General features: G+C 41.2%; 2 protein-coding genes across 7 annotated transcripts in view; one reads left to right on the forward strand and one right to left on the reverse strand.

The window, feature by feature from the left end:
* Abraxas2 (abraxas 2, BRISC complex subunit) overlaps positions 1-209 on the reverse strand; it is a 40367-nt gene extending 40158 nt beyond the window's left edge. Inside the window, exon 1 of the mRNA XM_040752748.1 lies at positions 183-209. Within this exon, the coding sequence (XP_040608682.1) occupies positions 183-194 (12 nt within the window). The 5' untranslated portion in view covers positions 195-209. The remainder of the gene's footprint in view (positions 1-182) is intronic.
* Positions 210-1108: 899 nt separating this feature from the next.
* Positions 1109-18758, forward strand: part of Eef1akmt2 (EEF1A lysine methyltransferase 2) — a 77347-nt gene continuing 59697 nt past the window's right edge. For 2 of the 6 annotated variants that reach the window (XR_001196527.3, XR_005879628.1), the window contains exons 1-4: positions 1113-1283; positions 2284-2349; positions 3083-3197; positions 14944-15051. Coding sequence is in view for 3 of the 6 variants with exons in the window: in XM_005064283.4 (XP_005064340.1) it covers positions 1174-1283; positions 2284-2349; positions 3083-3197; positions 14944-15051 (399 nt within the window). In the remaining 3 variants the exon portion in view is untranslated. Of the gene's footprint in view, positions 1284-2283; positions 2350-3082; positions 3202-14943; positions 15052-18758 lie in introns of all 6 variants that reach the window. The other 4 variants (XR_005879646.1, XM_005064283.4, XM_021228316.2 and 1 more) reach the window with 4 other exon arrangements.

Here is an 18758-nt window from a genome sequence, read left to right on the forward strand (position 1 = left end):
GAAAACTTTTAAAGACCAAGTGCATCACATTCAGGTTTGCTTTCTGTAGCATCTACAGTTTAGAAAAGATCAAAACAGCTACTTGCCCAAGGCAGCACTAATTGGCTGTGGTATCCGGTGGTTTTATTGCTCTGTAATAAGGTTACTTACGCTCTTTCTTGAGTTCTTTAATCACTACGTACATGGATTTCCATCTGCCTTTTACTTTATTCTTTATTGCCAGAAGATCTTGGAACACCATGTGTAGGAGAAGATGGACTGCAAACTGGGAGGGCAACTGTTGTTGCCATTTGCCTCAAGGGACTTGGTATTGGGCCTCTGTGAAGTCAACAGAAATGTAGCCTTGGAAACAAGTTTTTGTTGGAAGGCAGCTTGCTAGGAGACTATGAAACCCTTGCCTACTCATTGAACCATGAGTATTTCATGGCTAGTACAGAAAATATCCTAGGCCCAGGACACATTTAAGATCTTTTCCATTGTATTGCAGAACTACCGGCTGCAGTCAAGAACAACAGGCAGAAGACATCTCAGGTTCATGAAGTCTTGAGAAACACGCCACCTTTGATTTTGAGCAAACCACAGTGTCAAACTAAAGCATGCAGAGGTTGAGGCTTGGACAGGCTCAGATGCCTAGCTGGGGACAGATGAAGCTCCACCCAGGTACCCGATCATTCCGCTATTCATTTTATCACAACTCCATGGCTGGTGTGCTGTGGGTGGCCCTAAGACACTCATTTCCTTGACCAAAAGCTCTTAAAAGGTCAGCCGGTTACATCCAGAATTCTAGCCACAAATGAAATTAGTCTTTTGGTCGGGAAGCCAGTAATGAGATGGGCTGATCTACTACTTTCCAGATCTGCCTCACTAGAGAAAGGAGATGCCATGCATTTGGACTGAGTGGTGTGTGGCATCTGACAGCGTGTTTCCCAAAATGTAGTACTTCGGAACGACGACTTACAAACAGCAGTCCCCAGATAAGGTCACTTTGAGAGAAAGAGTGTAAGGGGTATGAGTTGGCTGGAGGGGGAGGGTGTGTCTGAGAGGGGAGGGGTAGAGGAAAAGGGAGAGAGAGAGTCAGTCTTCCATTGCCTAGAGAGGCCAGGCCTGCGCGTCCTCTCTGCCCGAACCGCGTCTCTATGGCGGCCGCGAAAGCCCATTAAGGCGCAGAGCGACATGAACGCGGATGCTGGCGGCCACAGCGGCGCTGCGGTCCCTGCGCGGTCTCGAGAGGGCAGTCCCGTGGCGGCTGACTTCGTCCCGTCGGCGCTGGGGACACGAGAGCAGTGAGTGTGGCGGGGAGGGTAAGCGGGAGCTTGAGGCCCGGAAGGAGACGGCGCCCCCATCACCCCCCCACCCGCGGTGGGGGCCCGAGGGTGGAAGGCCACCTGTGGGTGCTTTAAGGGGCGAGATCCCCAGCATGTCCTGGCCAGCGGTTAACCCTCTCTCAAGGGATTCAAGACCACCCGAGGTCCTTGGGGAGTCGGCGTAGGGGTCTGGAATCTGCCTGGCGGAGAAGGGGGAGAGGGAGGGCTGGGCAACGCCATCGGACAACGGCCCGGGAGAGGTCCCTGGAGAGCTTTGAGATCCGGAAGCTGGAGGAGGATGCTCTGAACTGTGAGCTAGGGAGGTGGTAGGGGTTGGGGGTGGGGCGGGGGTATGACCTAAAGCTGAAGCTAAGAAATTAATGAGTTAGAATGTAGATGTAGGGATTAGGATGAGAGGAAGTTTGCGTGAGGGAGCAGGGATTGCAGAGATGAACTAGGAAGAGAAAGCAGATGGTAAGGGGTGGGAGGCTTGCCGTTGTAAGGATTAAGAGATTTAATGGGAAAGCTAGAATACAGGGAGAGGTAGAGACTGTTTTAGCACGTAATTTTAATTTTGTCTTTGCTGTGTTCATTGTGAGCAAACTACTGACCTAGTGGTTAGAAAATCCTGTATCTGCACATTGATGGCCAAGTTTGGAGTAACAAACTCAATTTGTGTAGTCCAGTTTGGACTTGGTCTGGGATTTAAGAGATTCTTGGGCAGTTGCCTGCTTTTATTCTTGAAGCTAAAATGTATATAGGATTATGCACCAGATGAGTATAAGTACTTGTTTGATTTATTTTGTTTGCCCACAATTTTTATTCTTTTAACCCAAGGGTGTTAAAAAAATTGATGCACTTATTGATAACACTAATAATGTTTTAAGGCCATTGTAAGTAGCCATGTAATGCATTGGGAATAATCTGTTTGATTCACAAAATACAGTTTAATTTGTTTCACATTTCATTGTTTATGTAGTTGGGATGCTGTTTATGAGAGAGAACTGAGAACATTCCAAGAATATGGAGATACAGGAGAAATCTGGTGAGTTAAGCCAAGGAATTATTTTTGTGGGTGTAAGAGAGCTTGAGCAAGTGAACTCAAAACAATGGCAGTCTAGAAGATGGGCTGAATCTGGCTTCAGTGGCTTTAAAATATCTCCTTCCTTCCTTCCTTCCTTCCTTCCTTCCTTCCTTCCTTCCTTCCTTCCTTTTGTGGCTTTAAAATATCTCTTTCCTTCCTTCCATTTTTTTTGGAGATAGCATTTTCCTGAACTTGCTCATTAGACCTCAGACTCAGAGATCTACCTGCCTCTGCCTGACTCTTGCTTCAATGACAGCTTTAAAATATCTTTTTTCTTTTTTAGTGATCCAGATTTAAATTGATAATAGTACTAGGAAGTTGCTTTCATTCCTTTAGTTGTCATTTTTCAATTAAGTAATGAAGTTCTGAAGTACCAATATTTGCTGATGACCAAGAGGGCAGTTATTAGGACATGTTAAAGAATTAATGCTGATGTAAATAGAGTATTGTGTAATTGTACATGTGTGTTTATAAATATGTATATCTATATATTTATTACTTATTTATATGCACTAGTATATATAACACATACCTTGGGTATCCTATCTTTAGAAGTGTAGTCTCCTAAATAACAATAAAGATAAAGTGTAAACAGTTACAAATACTACTTTTCAGAAAAGACTAAAGTGAGCATAAGTGAAATACAGTTGTAACTTTTGCTGTGTATATGCTCTTTGTATTCTGTTCCTAACAGGTTTGGGGAAGAGAGTATGAACCGACTAATAAGGTGGATGCAGAAACACAAGATCCCATCGGATGCCTCAGTGCTTGATATTGGAACTGGAAATGGTGTTTTCCTGGTTGAGCTTGTTGGTACTTTTAGTATTCATGTGTTTGAGCCAATTTTTGAAATGAAAGTTTAAAAGAAAATGTTTCAGTTAAGAGATTACCATCTAAACATGAAACAGAAAAACAATTGGAAAGCTTTTGAGTGTTTACATGGGAGGAAAGGGAACCTGCTTGGATTTTTGGGAAAGCAATAAAAATATGGTGTTACGCATAATTCTGAAAGCTGGACTCCCAGATGTCTAGTGAATGGTGAAGTTCTATAAGTGTAAACTCTCAAAAGTCATAATCCTGAAAGAGTAAAATCTTAAATGTGGAATTCTGGAAGCTAGAATTCTGAAAACCTCAGTCCCTGTATTCCTATAGCAGAAAGCAAAGGGTTTATAAGGAGTATAAAGGTAAATATTGAAGAGGGGATTAGAACATTGGTGGTTCTATGTTTGATAGTTGTATCATATTAGGAGTAGTGAATACCAAAAATCTTAGTTGAGCATTGTTTAGGATGTGAATGTGAGGCTTCCAGAGGAGATTAATATCTGGGTTTAGATGGAATAAGGAAAGAGCCTTCTTAGTATGGTTGTACACCATTTAGTAGGTAAAGGCCTGTCAAGGACAAACACAGAAGCTAACATGGTCTTTGTAAAAGTTAGGACCGTTTCTTTTGCTGTTGTGCACTTTGAAAATCTTGGCATTAGGACCCTGAGGCTTATACCAGTGGTCTGGGATCCTTTGGCTTTGAGTCACAGACTGAGAGTTATCTCATTAGCTTTACTGATTCTTAGGTCTTTGGGCTTGATCTGAGTCATGCTCCTGGCATCCCCTATAGACAGCCTATGAGACTTCTCAGTCACAATAATTGTGTGAGTCAGTTCCTCCAATAAACCCTTTTCGTACCTGTATCTCTATAACTGTATCTCATAACTTTTTTGTCTGCATATATTTTTACTAATATAGATTTGGTATTGGGGAAACAGTATCATTCCTTCTCACTGTATTCCTTAGAACATAATGAAATCTGCAAAATTGTTCCCTCATAAAAAGGTTTTGCAATCTTTTAATCTTTACATTTGTTTATTTGTATATATGTGTATTAGGCTTGGTGGCTGCATGCCTTTTCTGCTGCACCATCTCACTGTCGCCAAGGCAGTGACTACTTAATTGTACAGGGTTACTTATTGGTTAAAGATAACCATTTTAAAACTAGGGTCAGCAAGACAGTTTAGTGGATGAGAGTGCTTGCTCCCAAGCCTGCCCACCTGAGTTTGATTCCTGAAATCTATGTGTGGAAGGAGAGAACTGATTCAGTAATGCTACCCTCTGTCCTCCATGTACTTACACAAACATGCAAAATAAGTGTAAAACCATTTTTAAGTTGAATTCTTTTTTTTTTTTTTTTTGGTTTTTCGAGACAGGATTTCTCTGTGGCTTTGGAGGCTGTCCTGGAACTCGCTCTGTAGACCAGGCTGGCCTCAAACTCACAGAGATCCGCCTGCCTCTGCCTTCCCAGTGCTGGGATTAAAGGTGTACGCCACCAACGCCCGGCTTTTTTTTTTTTTTAATTCTTCTTTTCAATTGAGACAGGGTCTCTATGTAGCCCTGGCTGTCTTGGAATTCTCTTTGTAAACCAGGCTGACCTCAAATGCAGAGATCTGCCTGTCTCTGCCTCCCCAGTTTTGGGATAAAAGGTGTTGCCCAGCAAGTTTAAAAAAAAAAAGTAAGCTAATGATTGGTGCTGTGATTACTGCTTAATTTCAACAACCAAACAATAACCAAACTTTCAAAGGGACACAAATGCTTAACAGAAATACTCTTCAAATGACAGTGCAGTGTTGCCAAGACTGCAGTGAAAATGTTGGCTTAAGATTCAAGGTCTTGGCTGGGCGATGGTGGTGCACACCTTTAATCCCTTCACTCGGGAGGCAAAGGCAGGCGAATCTGTGAGTTCCAGGCCAGCCTGGTCTACAAGAACTAGTTCCAGGACAGGCTCCAAAGCTACACAGAGAAACCCTGCCTCGAAAAACAAAAAACACAAAAAACAAAACAAAACAAATTCAAGTTTTGAATTCCCGGGTTACTGTTGTGTGCTGTTGCGACTTCTACCCAGCACTGTGCTCCTTGCAAAGAATGCCCACCCGAAGGAGCTTGAGAAGCTCAGTGACCTGAACCAAAGCACATGAACATAGAGAGCCCACTTTGACTCCTGAAGAAGACACAAATTCTTATTCTCAAGCCTTAACAACAGAATACCTCAGTTTTGCTAATGCACGGCCCAAAAACTATCTCCATTAAAAAAGATATAAATTCATGCCTCTTTTAGGCCTGAACATTTTAAAACTTGCTGCTCTGTTGTGTATTAATAACTGGGAAAAGTGAAGCTTTGAAAAGACTTTCAAGATTTGGGAGAGGTTTTAGAAAATGAGCTTAATTTTCATCTCAAGACAGAAACAACAGATGAGTGAGGGTTCAGGTAAAATAGCCTTCAGCAAGTGATTTTAAAGTGTGATCAGTAAAGTGTTGTGTTGTGTTTTGTTTTCCAGTTAACTAGTGCATTTGAGAATTAATTCAGTTGTGATCAAGTGTTTTCAGTGGTAAAACCATAGACAAAAGAGTATGCAGATGAGTGTATTGGCTGTGCAACACATCAGTAATGAAAACTTCAATTTTAAAATGCGTTATTTTAAGCTGGGTGGTGGGTAGTACACATCTTTAATCTCAGTCCTTGGGAGGCAAAGGCAGGTGGATCTCTGAGGTACAGGCCAACCTGGTCTACAAAGCTACACAGAGAAACCCTGTCTTGAAAAATCAAAACAAAAATTTTTTATTACATTGTATATCTGTGTGAGTGTCTACTGTGTGTGGGAGGATGCCCAAAGAGGCCAGATAAGATTGCTAGATCCCTTAGAGCTGGAGTTGCAGTGGGTGCTGGGAGCTAAACTCAGGTCCTCTGGAAGAACAGAAAGCACTCTTAACCTCTCAGCCATGGATCCAGTCCAAGACAGAACTTTTTGATAGGGAGTGATTATGTTGCTTTATATGAGTCATAGAATTTCAGAAGAGCAGCACCCAAGAAGATAAACTCAAGCATATTCTCTAAGAAAGGCAAATACTCATCTCGACATGAGACTACTTTCTTGTAGTTGCCTTTGGAACCAGATCTTAAACAATCCAAGGAAAGGTAGTTCAGTGACAAGTGTCATGCTTTTGCTTCCTGAGTGCTAGAATTCTCTGTGTGTGAAACAATGCGGATAACCTGCTTTTGCATGGATATAGTTTGTCTGACATTAAGTTATATCTCCAGCCCTTAAGTAAATGCCTTTTAAACATTTTATTTGTTCTTTTGAAATAGGGTCTCATGTAGCTCAGGTTGGCCTCTAGCTTATTGTGTAGCTGAGAATGTTGTGAACTTCTGGTATTCCTACCTTTCCTTCTTAAATGCTGAGATTATAGATGCGCATCACTATGCCCAGCTTAAACAGGTTTTTTTTTTTTTTGGTTTTTCGAGACAGGGTTTCTCTGTGGCTTTGGAGGTTGTCCTGGAACTCGCTCTGTAGACCAGGCTGGCCTCAAACTCACAGAGATCCGCTTGCCTCTGCCTTCCCAGTGCTGGGATTAAAGGTGTGCGCCACCAACGCCCGGCTTTTAAACAGGTTTTTAAAATTATTTTCTCCCAGAATTATTGTTTCTTTTTCTTTTTCTTTTTTTTTTTTTTGTTTGTGTTTTTGTTTTTTTGAGACAGGGTTTCTCTGTGTAACCCTGGCCATCCCTTGAACTCCCTCTGTAGACCATGCTGGCCTCAAACTCAGAGGTCTGCCTGCCTCTGCCTCCGGAGTGCTGGGATAAGGTGTGTACCATCACTGCCTGGCTTTGAGATTCTCGATCTTGCAGATTTTGTATTTTAGTCTTTTGGGGTTTCATCATTTGGGAGTATAGTGTTTAAGACTGTGTTTCTGGAGATTAGGATGTAAAACCCTAAATGCAGTACTACCTCAGGTATGTGAGATCTCCACAATAGATTACAATCTTTTTAAAAAAAATATTTAATTTTATTTTATGTGCATTAGTGTTTTTCCTTTAAGCATTCTATGTTTGGGTGTTGGATACCCTTGAACTGGAGTTACAGTTGTGAGGCACCATGTAAGTGCTTGGAATTGAACCCAGGTCCTCTAGAAGAAGAACCAGAACTCTTAACCATTGAGCCATTTCTCCAGTCCCCTTTGGTTACAGTCTTTACCTAGAGCAAGCCACCTTAATTTTTCTGGGATTTAGTTTCTCCTATATTAACTTCTTTTAGTTCAAAACTCTAGAAACCTATGTATACTAAAAAGAGATGGAGCTGGAGAGGTGGGTCATTGGTTAAGAGTCCTTGCTGCCCTTGCAGAGAACCCAGGTTCACTTCTAGCATGGGGTTCACTCACAACCACCTACAACTCCAGTTCCAGGGGATCATTCAAGTCTTCTGACCTCCACAGGCACCAGGCACCAGGCATGTTTATAGTGCACATAAATTCAGTCAAAACACCGATGTCTGTAAAATTTTAAATATCATTTAAAAAGAGAGGTTTGCAATTCTAATAGAGCATGTATTCCTTGTCTTAGGTAATCATATGACTTAGCAAAAATACATTGTTTATGACCTGATTTTTGGTACAAGTTCTTTTATCAGTTACTGTCCTGTGTTTGTAGCTGTTATGAAGGAAGTATAAGATGCAGTTTTCATCTTAGAAGGCTTTCCTGTCATTTCTTTCTTTTTCCCCATCCTCCAGACAGCCTTGACTGTCCTGGTACTCATTCTGTTGACCAGGTTGGCCTTGACCTCAGAGAGATCTGCCTGCCTTTGCCTCTTGAGTGATGGGATTAAAAGCATGCACCACCATGCCTGATCCTTTTTGCTTTTTAGGAGCAATAAGGAGAGAGGCAGAGTAACCTTTCTTGAAACAGTTTGAAATACCAACATAGAACATATGTTCTTTAAAGTGCAGGAATGAAATGTCTGCAACTCAGTAGATTGCCACAAAGTGAACACTCATACAGTGGTCACTGTGGTCAAGTTTCTTCTTCTCCAAAAGTAACCACTGTCCTCTGCTGGTTAGCCAAATGGGTCTTCACTTTCTAGACCCATTAGCCTGCTTTAAAGTATGTCAGTAGAACTTAGGTCTCTATGCAGCATTCTTGAGATGTGCTGGCTTTGACTGCAGATTTGGTTAATCTCATTGCTATATGACTGTGTAGGGTTGCTTCTATAGGCATCTCACATATACATCCACCTTTTCATTTTACCTGTAGATTCTTTTGGGTTTTACTTACTCAGCTTTGTGCTTCAGGGATTAAACCCAGGGTCTTGTGCCTGCTGGACAGTCTATCACTGAGCCATTGTTCAAGCCTTTTGGATTGTAATAGTTTACTTGTAGAAGCTAATTTTTATCCTTGAGATTATAGATTCTTTTAGGTTTTCTCTGTCTATAATTATGTGCTTTATGGTAAGTGGTAATTTTAGTTTTCCCTTTTTAATCTTGTATTGCTTCTCTTCTCTCTTGGTGTGTGCATATGTGTTCCATGTGGACGTGAATTTATTTGTGTATGTTTAGGACAGAATTAACATTGTAGTCTTTTTTTTTTTTTTTGGTTTTTCGAGACAGGATTTCTCTGTATTGTTTTGGAGGCTGTCCTGGAACTCTCTCTGTAGACCAGGCTGGCCTCCAACTCACAGAGATCCACCTGCCTCTGCCTCCCAAGTGCTGGGATTAAAGGCGTGAGCCACCAATGCCCGGCAACATTGTAGTCTTTTTAAATCACTCTACACTTTCTTTTTTTCTGAGACTGGGTTTTTCTGTGTAATAGTCTTAGCTGTCTTGGAACTCACTTTGTAGACCAGGCTGCTGGCCTCGAGCTCACTAAGATCCATCTGCCTGTGTCTCCGAGTGCTGGGATTAAATGTGTGTGTCGCTACCACCACCTCCTCCTCCTCCTCCTTCTCCTCCTCCTCCTCCTCCTCCTCCTTCTCTTCCTCCTCCTTCTTTCATCTTTTTTTTTTTTTTTTTTTTTTTGGTTTTTTGAGACAGGGTTTCTCTGTGGCTTTGGAGGCTGTCCTGGAACTCACTTTGTAGACCAGGCTGGCCTCAAACTCACAGAGATCCTCCTGCCTCTGCCTCCCGAGTGCTGGGATTAAAGGCGTGTGCCACCAACGCCCGGCCTTCTTTCATCTATTTATTTTATATCCCCAGCTGTAGCCTCCCCTCACCTTCCCCTCCTAGTTCCTATCCTCCATTTCCCCTGTTTGTCCCCCAATTCCCTCTTCTGTCTCTAACCAGGAAAGGGCAGGTCTTCCATGACTGTTAACAAAACTGCCTATCAAGTTTCAGTAAGACTAAGCACCTCCCCGTATATTAAGACTGGACAAGGTGACCCAGTATGAGAAGCAGGGTCCCAAAGCCAGTAAAAGGGTCAGAGGCAGTTTCTGTTCCTGCTTTTAGGAGTCACAAAAGAGGACCAGGCTACACAACTGTAAGGTATGCACAGTGCCTTGGTCAGTCTCATGCAAGCTTCCTGGTTGTTGGTTCAGTCTCTGCAAGCTCCTATGAGCCCAGGTTAGTTGATTGTGTGTGTGACTCTTCCTGTGGTGTCTAGTTACTAAACTCCCTTTTCCTCCTCCTCCCCAGGATTCCTGAGCTCCAAATACTGTTTAGCTGTGGGTCTCTGTATGTGCCTCCATCGGTTGCTGAATAATGCCTCTCAGATGACTGTTGGGCCAGGCACCAATCTGGTCACAGGAGATGACCAGTTTAGGCTACCTACCTAGTATTGGTAGGAGTCTAAGCTGGGACTCCTGGGAGATTTCCCTGCACTAGGTTTCTACCTGACCCCCAAATGCTCCCCCCCCAGCAGTCCCCCTCAGCATTCTCCCCAACCTGATCATTCATGTTCCCATCCCCACCTGCTCTCAGTCCATTCAGGAAATCACTTTTATCTCACTTTCCCAGGGAGATCAGTGTTTGTGTATAATGTGTGTTTTGGGATGTGCATGTGGAGATCAGAGGACAACTTTGTGAAGTTAGTTGGTTCTCAGGATCAGCTTGTCAGGCTTGGTAGTGAGCACCTTTGCATGCTAACTCATCCTGCTCATCCTTTCTACCTTTTTTTTTTTTCTCCCCGAGACAGAGTTTGGAGCCTTTCCTGGCACTGGCTCTTTAGACCAGGCTGGCCTCAAACTCACAGAGATACGCCTGCCTCTGCCTCTGCCTCCTGAGTGCTGAGATTAAAGGTGTGCGCCACCAACACCCGACTTCTACCTTATCTTTTTGAGATACTCTCTTACTGAACCTGGAGCTTTTGGATTCATCTGCTGTCTGACTCCAGGGATCCTCCTGTGTCTTCCTCCCAGTGCTGAATTATAAGTGTGTGATACTGTACCTGGCTTTTACATGGGTGTTGGGTATTGAACTCAGATTTTCATGCATGTACAATAAACATTGTACCAATTGAGGCATCTATCTCCAGTGCCCTGGTATCTACAGACATCTCTGTAGTGTCAAGCTTTTGTTTGTTTGGACAAGGTTTCTGTAGCTCAGGATGGCCAGATGTAACTTCCAGCCCATAGTTCTCTCATCCTTTGCCTCACCAGTGCTGGGATTATAGGTATGCTTGGATATGGAATGTGTTTGTTATTGCTGAGAAGCATTCTGTTACATGGCTGTGTTTCACATTATTTATCAATCCACTACTTTGTGTTTTGTTTGCTTGCTTGTTTGTTTATTTTTTCCAAGACAGGGTCTCTCTATGTAACTCTGGCTGTCCTAGAACTTGGTAGACCAGGCTGGCCTCAAACTTGGAGAGGTCCACCTGCCTTTGCTTCCCAAGTGCTGAAATTAAAGCATGCACCACCACCACCTGGCATGTATGCTTTCTTTTTTGTTTTAGAGATCTTCTTAAGGTAGGAGTTTAGATTATTGTTATTATTAATTATTTTTAGACATTCTTGAATTTGCTGTGGTCTTCCTGCTTTAGCCTCCCAAGTATTGAAACTACAGATGTGTGCCACTGTGTTAGTTAGCTGATTGTCTGTTTTGAATATTTCATATGTGGCTTTTCTGTCTGGCTTCTTTCATTACATAATTTTTAAAAAGATCCGTCTACATTGAAGCATGTCAGGACTTCATTCGCTTATGTGACTGAATAACTTTCCATTGTATGACTATACCACTGCTTGTTTACCCATTCACTGATGAATTTTAATTTTTTTCTACTTGATTTACTATTGTAAAAATTTGTGTATAAGTTTATGTGGAGATATAGTCTCATTCTTTTGGGTATTTACATATGACTAGAATTTGCAGAGTCAAATTGCTGGCTTTAAGAAACCATTAGATTGTTTTCTTCAGTGGCTGCTTTCTTATATTTCTGCCAGTAGTAAATATGAATTTAAACTTCTCCATATTCTCACAGTATTTTTGTTTATTTATCTGTTATATGACAGTATCTCACTATGCAGTCCTGGCTAGCTTGGAACTCATTTTGTAGACAAGGCTGACCTTAGAATCATAGAGATCTGGCCCCTCATTTGAGCCTTTAGTTGTTATACTGGTTTTTGTCTTATACCTGCTCTTGTTGGCCCTGGCTGTGTGCATCATTTCCTGATTGCCATTGATGGGCACTCCTCCTCCTGGGGGTCCTGCTCCTGGAATAAGGCCATCCATGGGTGGCCACATGCCCATGATACTTGGGCCTCCAGTGATGAGATCTCCTGTTCACCCTATGATGGTGCCCACTTGGCTTGGCATAATTTGGCCAACTAGGTATGAGCAGGAGGGCTCTTCATCAGTTTTGTATTTCTTGTTCTGTTTCACTAGGAAATCACAATGCTGAGCCTGAGTGTTTTCTAGCTGAATGACAGGGAAGGTGTCTCCCTTCCTAGCAGTCAGAATAGTTTCGAAGGAGAAAAGTGGGATAAAAAAGAGTTTTCATCTGTATTGTGAAATATGAAAATAAAATTGCCAGCTGTTTTTAATTAAAGAAAATCATAGAGGGCTGGATCTCTGTGAGTTCAAGGCCAGCCTGGTCTGCAGGGTGAGTTTCAGAATAGCCAGGACTGTTTCACAGAGAATCTCGTCTCAAAACAAACAAACAAACAAACAAAAAAATCATAGAGATCTGCCTGTCTCTGCCTCCTGAGTGCTGGGGTCAAAGGTGTGCACTACCACATCTGGCTACCAGTATTTTTTTTTTCTTATGTTTTCAAATGAGTGTGTGTGTGTATGTGTGTGCATGTATGTGCCTTTCTGGGTGCTTATGTCCAGATTGGAGCAGCCTTGGGTGTTTGTTCTTACTTTTCACCTTACTTGAGACAGGGCCTCTTGTTCTCTGTTGCATACTCGGGATTGTCTTGTCTATACTTTTCATCTCCCTCTAGGACAGTGGTTCTCACCCTTCCTAATGCTGGGACTCTTGAATATAATTCATCAGGTTGTGGTGACCCCCAATCATAAAATTATTTCATTGCTGCAATTTTGCTACTGTTAAGAATCGTAGTATGGGGGCTGGAGAGATGGCTCATTGGTTAAGATCACTGGCTACCCTTCCAGAGGTCCTGAGTTCAATTCCCAGCAACCACATGGTGGCTCACAACCATCCATAATGAGCTCTGATGCTAGCCTCTTCTGGCATGTAGGCTTTATGTGTAGATGTACAAAATAAATAAATATTAAAAAAAAAGAACCGTAGTGCAAATAACTGATGTGCAGGATATCCCACAAAGGGATTGTGACCAACAGGTTGAGAACCATCGCTCTAGGAATACTGGGATTACAGATTCAACCCATTCTGTGTAGCTATATGAGATTCATGTGGGCTCGGAGGTTCTGAACTCAGGTCTTCAACCCTGTGCAGCAAGCACTTTACCCACTGAACCGTCTCTCCAGCTCTGATTCTGAGATTTTTTGGTTAAGGTTTTAGCAAGTGAACTTAGTTGTTGGTATGTGTTTCCTTTTTCTTTTTGATGTTTCAACACAGGATTTTTCCATGTAATCCTTGCTCTGTAGACCAGGCCAACTTTAGACTCACAGAGATCTGCTTGCCTTTTCTCCAAGTGCCTGGATTGAAGAGTGTGTGCCACCAATGCCCGGGTTCGCATATATTTTCCTATGTGTTATGTGATGTCTTTTTTTTTTTTTTTTTTTTTTTTTTTGGTTTTTCGAGACAGGGTTTCTCTGTATTGTTTTGGAGGCTGTCCTGGAATCGGCTCTGTAGACCAGGCTGGCCTCGAACTCACAGAGATCCACCTGCCTCTGCCTCCCGAGTGCTGGGACTAAAGGCGTGCGCCACCAACGCCTGGCCCTTGATGTCTTTTTGTTAAGAGCCATTGCTGATCTTTGCTTGCACTTATTTACGTTTTTGGCAGGTGGTTTTGCTACTAATTTTAGGTTGGTATTTTTCTTTCCTCTTCTGGCTACCATTCTTATGACTTACTGTCATCTGTATAGCACCTTTGTTGGTCTTGGGAAGTAATCTTTTTGTTCCTTTACCCCTCTCCCCCAATTTGTCTTTATCTTGTGTACATTGGCGTTTTGCTGCATGTATGTGTGATGGTGTTCTATCCCCTGCAACTGAAGTTACAGATAGTTGTGAGCTGTCATGTGTGTGCTGGGAATTGAACCCGGGTCCTCCAGAAGAGCAGACAGTGCTCTTAACCACTAAGCTATCACTCCAGTTCCTGTTCCTTTATTCTTATTCCCTGGTGCTTTCAAGGTTTTTCTCTTTTTGGATTTCATCAGAAATATTATGATGTGTGTGGTTTTGTTTGTTATCATCTTGGTTTTAACAGTAAGTCTTCATGTAGGTTCCCTTTTTCTGAGACCTCAGAGTCTCCCTGTGTCGCCTTGGCTGGCCTGGAACATCAGGCTGGCCTCAAACTCACAGAGATCTTCTTGCCTCTGCCTCCCAGTTCTGGTATTAAAGATATACACCACATGCCTGACACTAGGTGAACTTTTGAAGGAAGTAACCGTTTAGTGAACAGTGATGCCCATCAGGAGAATTTCAGACCATACCATATTTTGCAACCTTTTTGTTTTCCTATGAAATTCTCTTAGTGTAATGAGCAGCATAATTGGGGGTGGGTAAAGAATGACAACCATCATGCCTTTGCCATAGGCATCATACATCTGAGGAGGGTTCATGCCCAGCAGGTGTAAACCCTCAAGCTCAGTGATTCCTCTGAGGTTCCTGCAGGATCTGGTACCTGCCCATCCTATGTCACAGGCCTTTCACAGAGATCTAATTGAATGTATGAAATAGCTGAAAAAATGAAAAAATACTATACAAATATGAGGTGACTTAATTATGTGACTGGTAAAGTATTAAATAATTTATAATTTGCTAAAGGAAAGCCAAGTCACTATATATGCATTTAATATATTCATATAATTTAAATGGGTTAAGTAAAATGTGAGCTAAATTCATATGTGAATTTGAGTATAGTGGCATCAGAAATTAATACTACATTTTTATCCCAAGGGCTTATACATTATTTTCGAGAAAATGAATTTCTTTTTGAAAAGAAATCAGATATTACAAAGCAGAAAATTGTCATGAATTTAAGCTTTGGTTTCTGTTTGGAATACAATAAAATTTAAACATGGATAATTAGATAATCTATGATATTTGATAGTCTATGACATTTGACAAGGTTAAAACAGTTCTATATTCAAAGGCTATTACAGTTCATAAGCGAAGCATTAAAAGTTTTAAACTAAATTAAGAAATTATTTCTGTCTCTAGGTGAAACATGGTTTCTCTAATATAACTGGGATCGATTATTCTCCTTCTGCAATTAAGCTTTCTGCAAGTATTTTAGAGAAAGAAGGGCTATCTAACATTAACTTAAAGGTAACTATTACTTATATTGCTATAATATTTTAAATAGTATTTTAAAATAAGTTATAATATTTGAATGTTTTTTTAAAGTATGTTAATTTGCTGACCTTTTTGAATTCATAAATTAAGGATCAATCATAAATAATCCAAATTGAGGCCGGGCGTTGGTGGCGCATGCCTTTAATCCCAGCACTCGGGAGGCAGAGGCAGGCGGATCTCTGTGAGTTCGAGGTCAGCCTGGTCTACAGAGCGAGTGCCAGGACAGCCTCCAAAACTACACAGAGAAACCCTGTCTTGAAAAACCCAAAAAAAAAAAAAAAATCCAAATTGAAACATTTAAAAGTAACTTAAAAATTTAATCTAATTAGTTTAGGGACATTATTTTGTTGTGTGTGTGTGACAAGAGTCTTACTATGTAACCCAGGCCAGCCTCAAACTTGTTTCCTGCATCAGTCTAGGTGGATTATAGGCATGAACCACTGTGCTTTGTGGGAAAGTGTCTTCTTTATTGTATATGTATATATGTGTGTGTGATATAGTCCATGTTTGCAGAAATGTATAGTACCTGACTCTGGATTAATGAGATGAAAAAATTAGAAGTGCTGGATGTCCCTGCAGTGCTATTTTATTTCTCAGGTTCCACTAGAACTGGAAGCCACTTCAATTGGATGGCAGGATTTGGTTGTCTCTATTTCTCAAAGAAAATGAGTTATATTTAAAACAAAAAACAAAAAAAAACCTTAAGTTCATAGGATGTTTTCATACCAAACATTGTTATTTAATTCTTTGTCCCACTTGGCTTTAATTACCAACTTGACATAACCTGAAGTTATCAGAGATGAAAGCCTCAATTGAAGAATTGTCTAGATTAGATTGACCTGTGAGTGTGTCTGTGAGGATTGTCTTGATTATTAATTGATACAGGAAGGCCTGGCCCACTATGTGTAGCACCATCCCTAGCATTCCTGGGTAATAGAAGGAAGCTGCTAGCTAAGCATCAGCCTGTGATAAAGTCAGAAAGTGAGCTAGCTCCAGGTTCCTGCCTTGAGTTTCTGGCCTGTGACCTGGAAATGTAAGATAAAATAAGTCCTTTCCTCTCCAAAGTTGCCTTTGGTCTGAGTGTTTGTTTTCTTACAGCAACAGAAAGAAATTAGAACACTTAAAACCCACAGAGTCAACCTTGTTTCTTCTCTTTTCTTTCAATCATTTTGCCTCACCACTCCTATGATACAAAGTAGTCAGAGTGATCTAAAACAAACATTTGCTTATAGCACTGTTTTTTTTTGTTTGTTTGTTTGTTTTTGTTTTTTTCAGACAGGGTTTCTCTGTGTAGCCCTGGCTGACCTGGAATTCTCTCTGTATACCAGCCTGGCCTTGAACTCAAAAGAGATCTGCCTGCCTCTGCCTCCTGAGTGCTGGGATTGAAGCGGTGTGCAAACAAGCCCAACTCAAGCTGCTTTTTTTCACAAAAGATTTATCTTCTTAGTCACAGTCTTACTACTGTTTTCTTTTTTTTTTCCCCTCAAGATTAGAGGTACTTCCCTTTGTAGCCTAGGCTGGCCAAAGATTTATGAATCATACTGCCTTTACTTTCTGAAGGCAGGACTATAGCCATTTACCATCTTGGCTGGCTCATGGTTTTTATATTTTGTGCTACTGAGACAGGATTTCTATAATTCAGGCTTCTTCCAGCACGCTATGTAGCTAAACTTCTCATATTCTGCTTTCCAAGTGCTGGAATTACAGGCATGTACCACCATGCTCAGTTCTTTCTCTTTAAAATTACACTCATATATTTATTGTGTGTGTGGTGGGTGGATACATGTGCTACCATGTGGACTCCAGGGGTTGAACTCAGTTTGTTGGGTTTGGTGGCAAGTGCCTTTATCTACTGAGCTCAGGCCCTCGTTTTATTCTATTTTACATGTGTTAGTGTTTTGTCTGGGAAGGCCAATGGAAGGCTGCAGACCCTCTACATCTTGAGTTGCAGGTGATTGTAGGCTCCCATATAGGTGCTGAGAACCTAACCTGGGGCCACTAAAGAGCAGCCAGTGCTCTTAACTGGTGAGCCGTCTCTCCATCCCCAGTTTTCTTAATATTATTTCATCTAAAATATGTTTTAAAAGATGTTATGGTATACCATTATTAAACATGTGTAATCTATCTTAAAAATTTAAATTGCATTTCTTTTTGTTTGTGTACTTGTGTGGACATACATGTGTACAGGAATTGAGATCAGAGGACAGCTTGCTGAAGTTGGTTTTTTTCATTTTGAGATCCCAAGACTCAAACTTAGGTTTTGTGGCAAGCCTTTATCTGCTGAGCCATCTTGCTAGCTCTATCTGAAATAGTATTATTACCTTATTACACTCATTTATTTGTTTTGTGTGGTGTCTAGATTGATTACAGCATACTTGCATAGGTCAGAGGACAATTGTGGGAGTTGGTTCTCACTATCATGTCAGTATTAAAAGATCCACTCAGATCTGAGTCTGAACCTTGAAATAATATAATGTTTTTAAAAATTACATTTCTCTGAGTGAGTATGTGCATGTGAGTACATGTACCTGTGGAGGCCGGAAACCTTGAATTTTGGAGCTCAAGCTACAGGCAGTTGTGAGTCACCTGATGTGGGTCCTATACAAGAGCAGTATATGTTCCTAACTATGGCACTAACTCTGTAGCTTCTGGAAGTGTTTTCTTAAGTTTATGTTTTAGTTAGCTTTTTATTGCGATGACTGAATAACATAGACTAGGTAATTTATAAAGCATAGAAGTTTATTTAAGCCTCTAGGCTGAAGAGTCCACTATTATTCTTACATGTGATAAGGGGCCTTCTTCCTGCATCATAGTAGAGCAAGTGAGCCAGAGAAAGCTTGCTTTTATAACAAAGCCAATCTCTAATTAGCCCAGTATCTGTTCATGAGGAGAGAGCCCTCATGATGCAGTCATCTTCCTAGGGTCTCTTCCAAATATCATTAACATATGACTGTTCTTAGATTTCCAATGTGTGTATTCTGGAAGATGTTCTTAAACAGTAGCAGCTTATTTGTTGTTTAGTTCTCCCTTTGTGAAACACAAGACTACTATATTCTAACACAGATTTCTTTACTCTTTTACTTACTGTTATATATTGTGTCTAACAAGTAAAGGTGTCATGAAATACCTTTGGAATACAAGACTGTTATGAACAGGTGTTTAGGATGAGGATGACCTCACAGAATGAGATCTTCATGTAGTTTTTATTTTGATTCAGGTGTAATTAATTCTGTACTTTGGATCTGAGACAGGAAAGGTCCCATCTTCAAATAGAAGGACATGCTGAATGTGCTGTGCTGGTATGCACCTGCAATTTCAACACTGTAGTAGACGCAGAGCTAGGAAAGCCTGGATTACATGTGTGAGACCCTTTCACCAAAAACAAAACAAACCAAATCTAAGCCAAAACCAAAAAATATCCAAAAAAACAAAACACACACATACCAATATATAGTATTCATCTTTTTTTTTTTTTTTTTTTTTGGTTTTTCGAGACAGGGTTTCTCTGTATTGTTTTGGAGGCTGTCCTGGAATCGGCTCTGTAGACCAGGCTGGCCTCAAACTCACAGAGATCCACCTGCCTCTGCCTCCCGAGTGCTGGGACTAAAGGCGTGCGCCACCACCGCCCGGCCTAGTATTTGTCTTAAAGGTTGTTTTAGATACTCATTTTCATTATTAAA

The sequence above is a fragment of the Mesocricetus auratus genome, unplaced genomic scaffold (assembly GCF_017639785.1).
Source record: "Mesocricetus auratus isolate SY011 unplaced genomic scaffold, BCM_Maur_2.0 Super-Scaffold_4256, whole genome shotgun sequence".
Taxonomy (NCBI): Eukaryota; Metazoa; Chordata; class Mammalia; order Rodentia; family Cricetidae; genus Mesocricetus; species Mesocricetus auratus.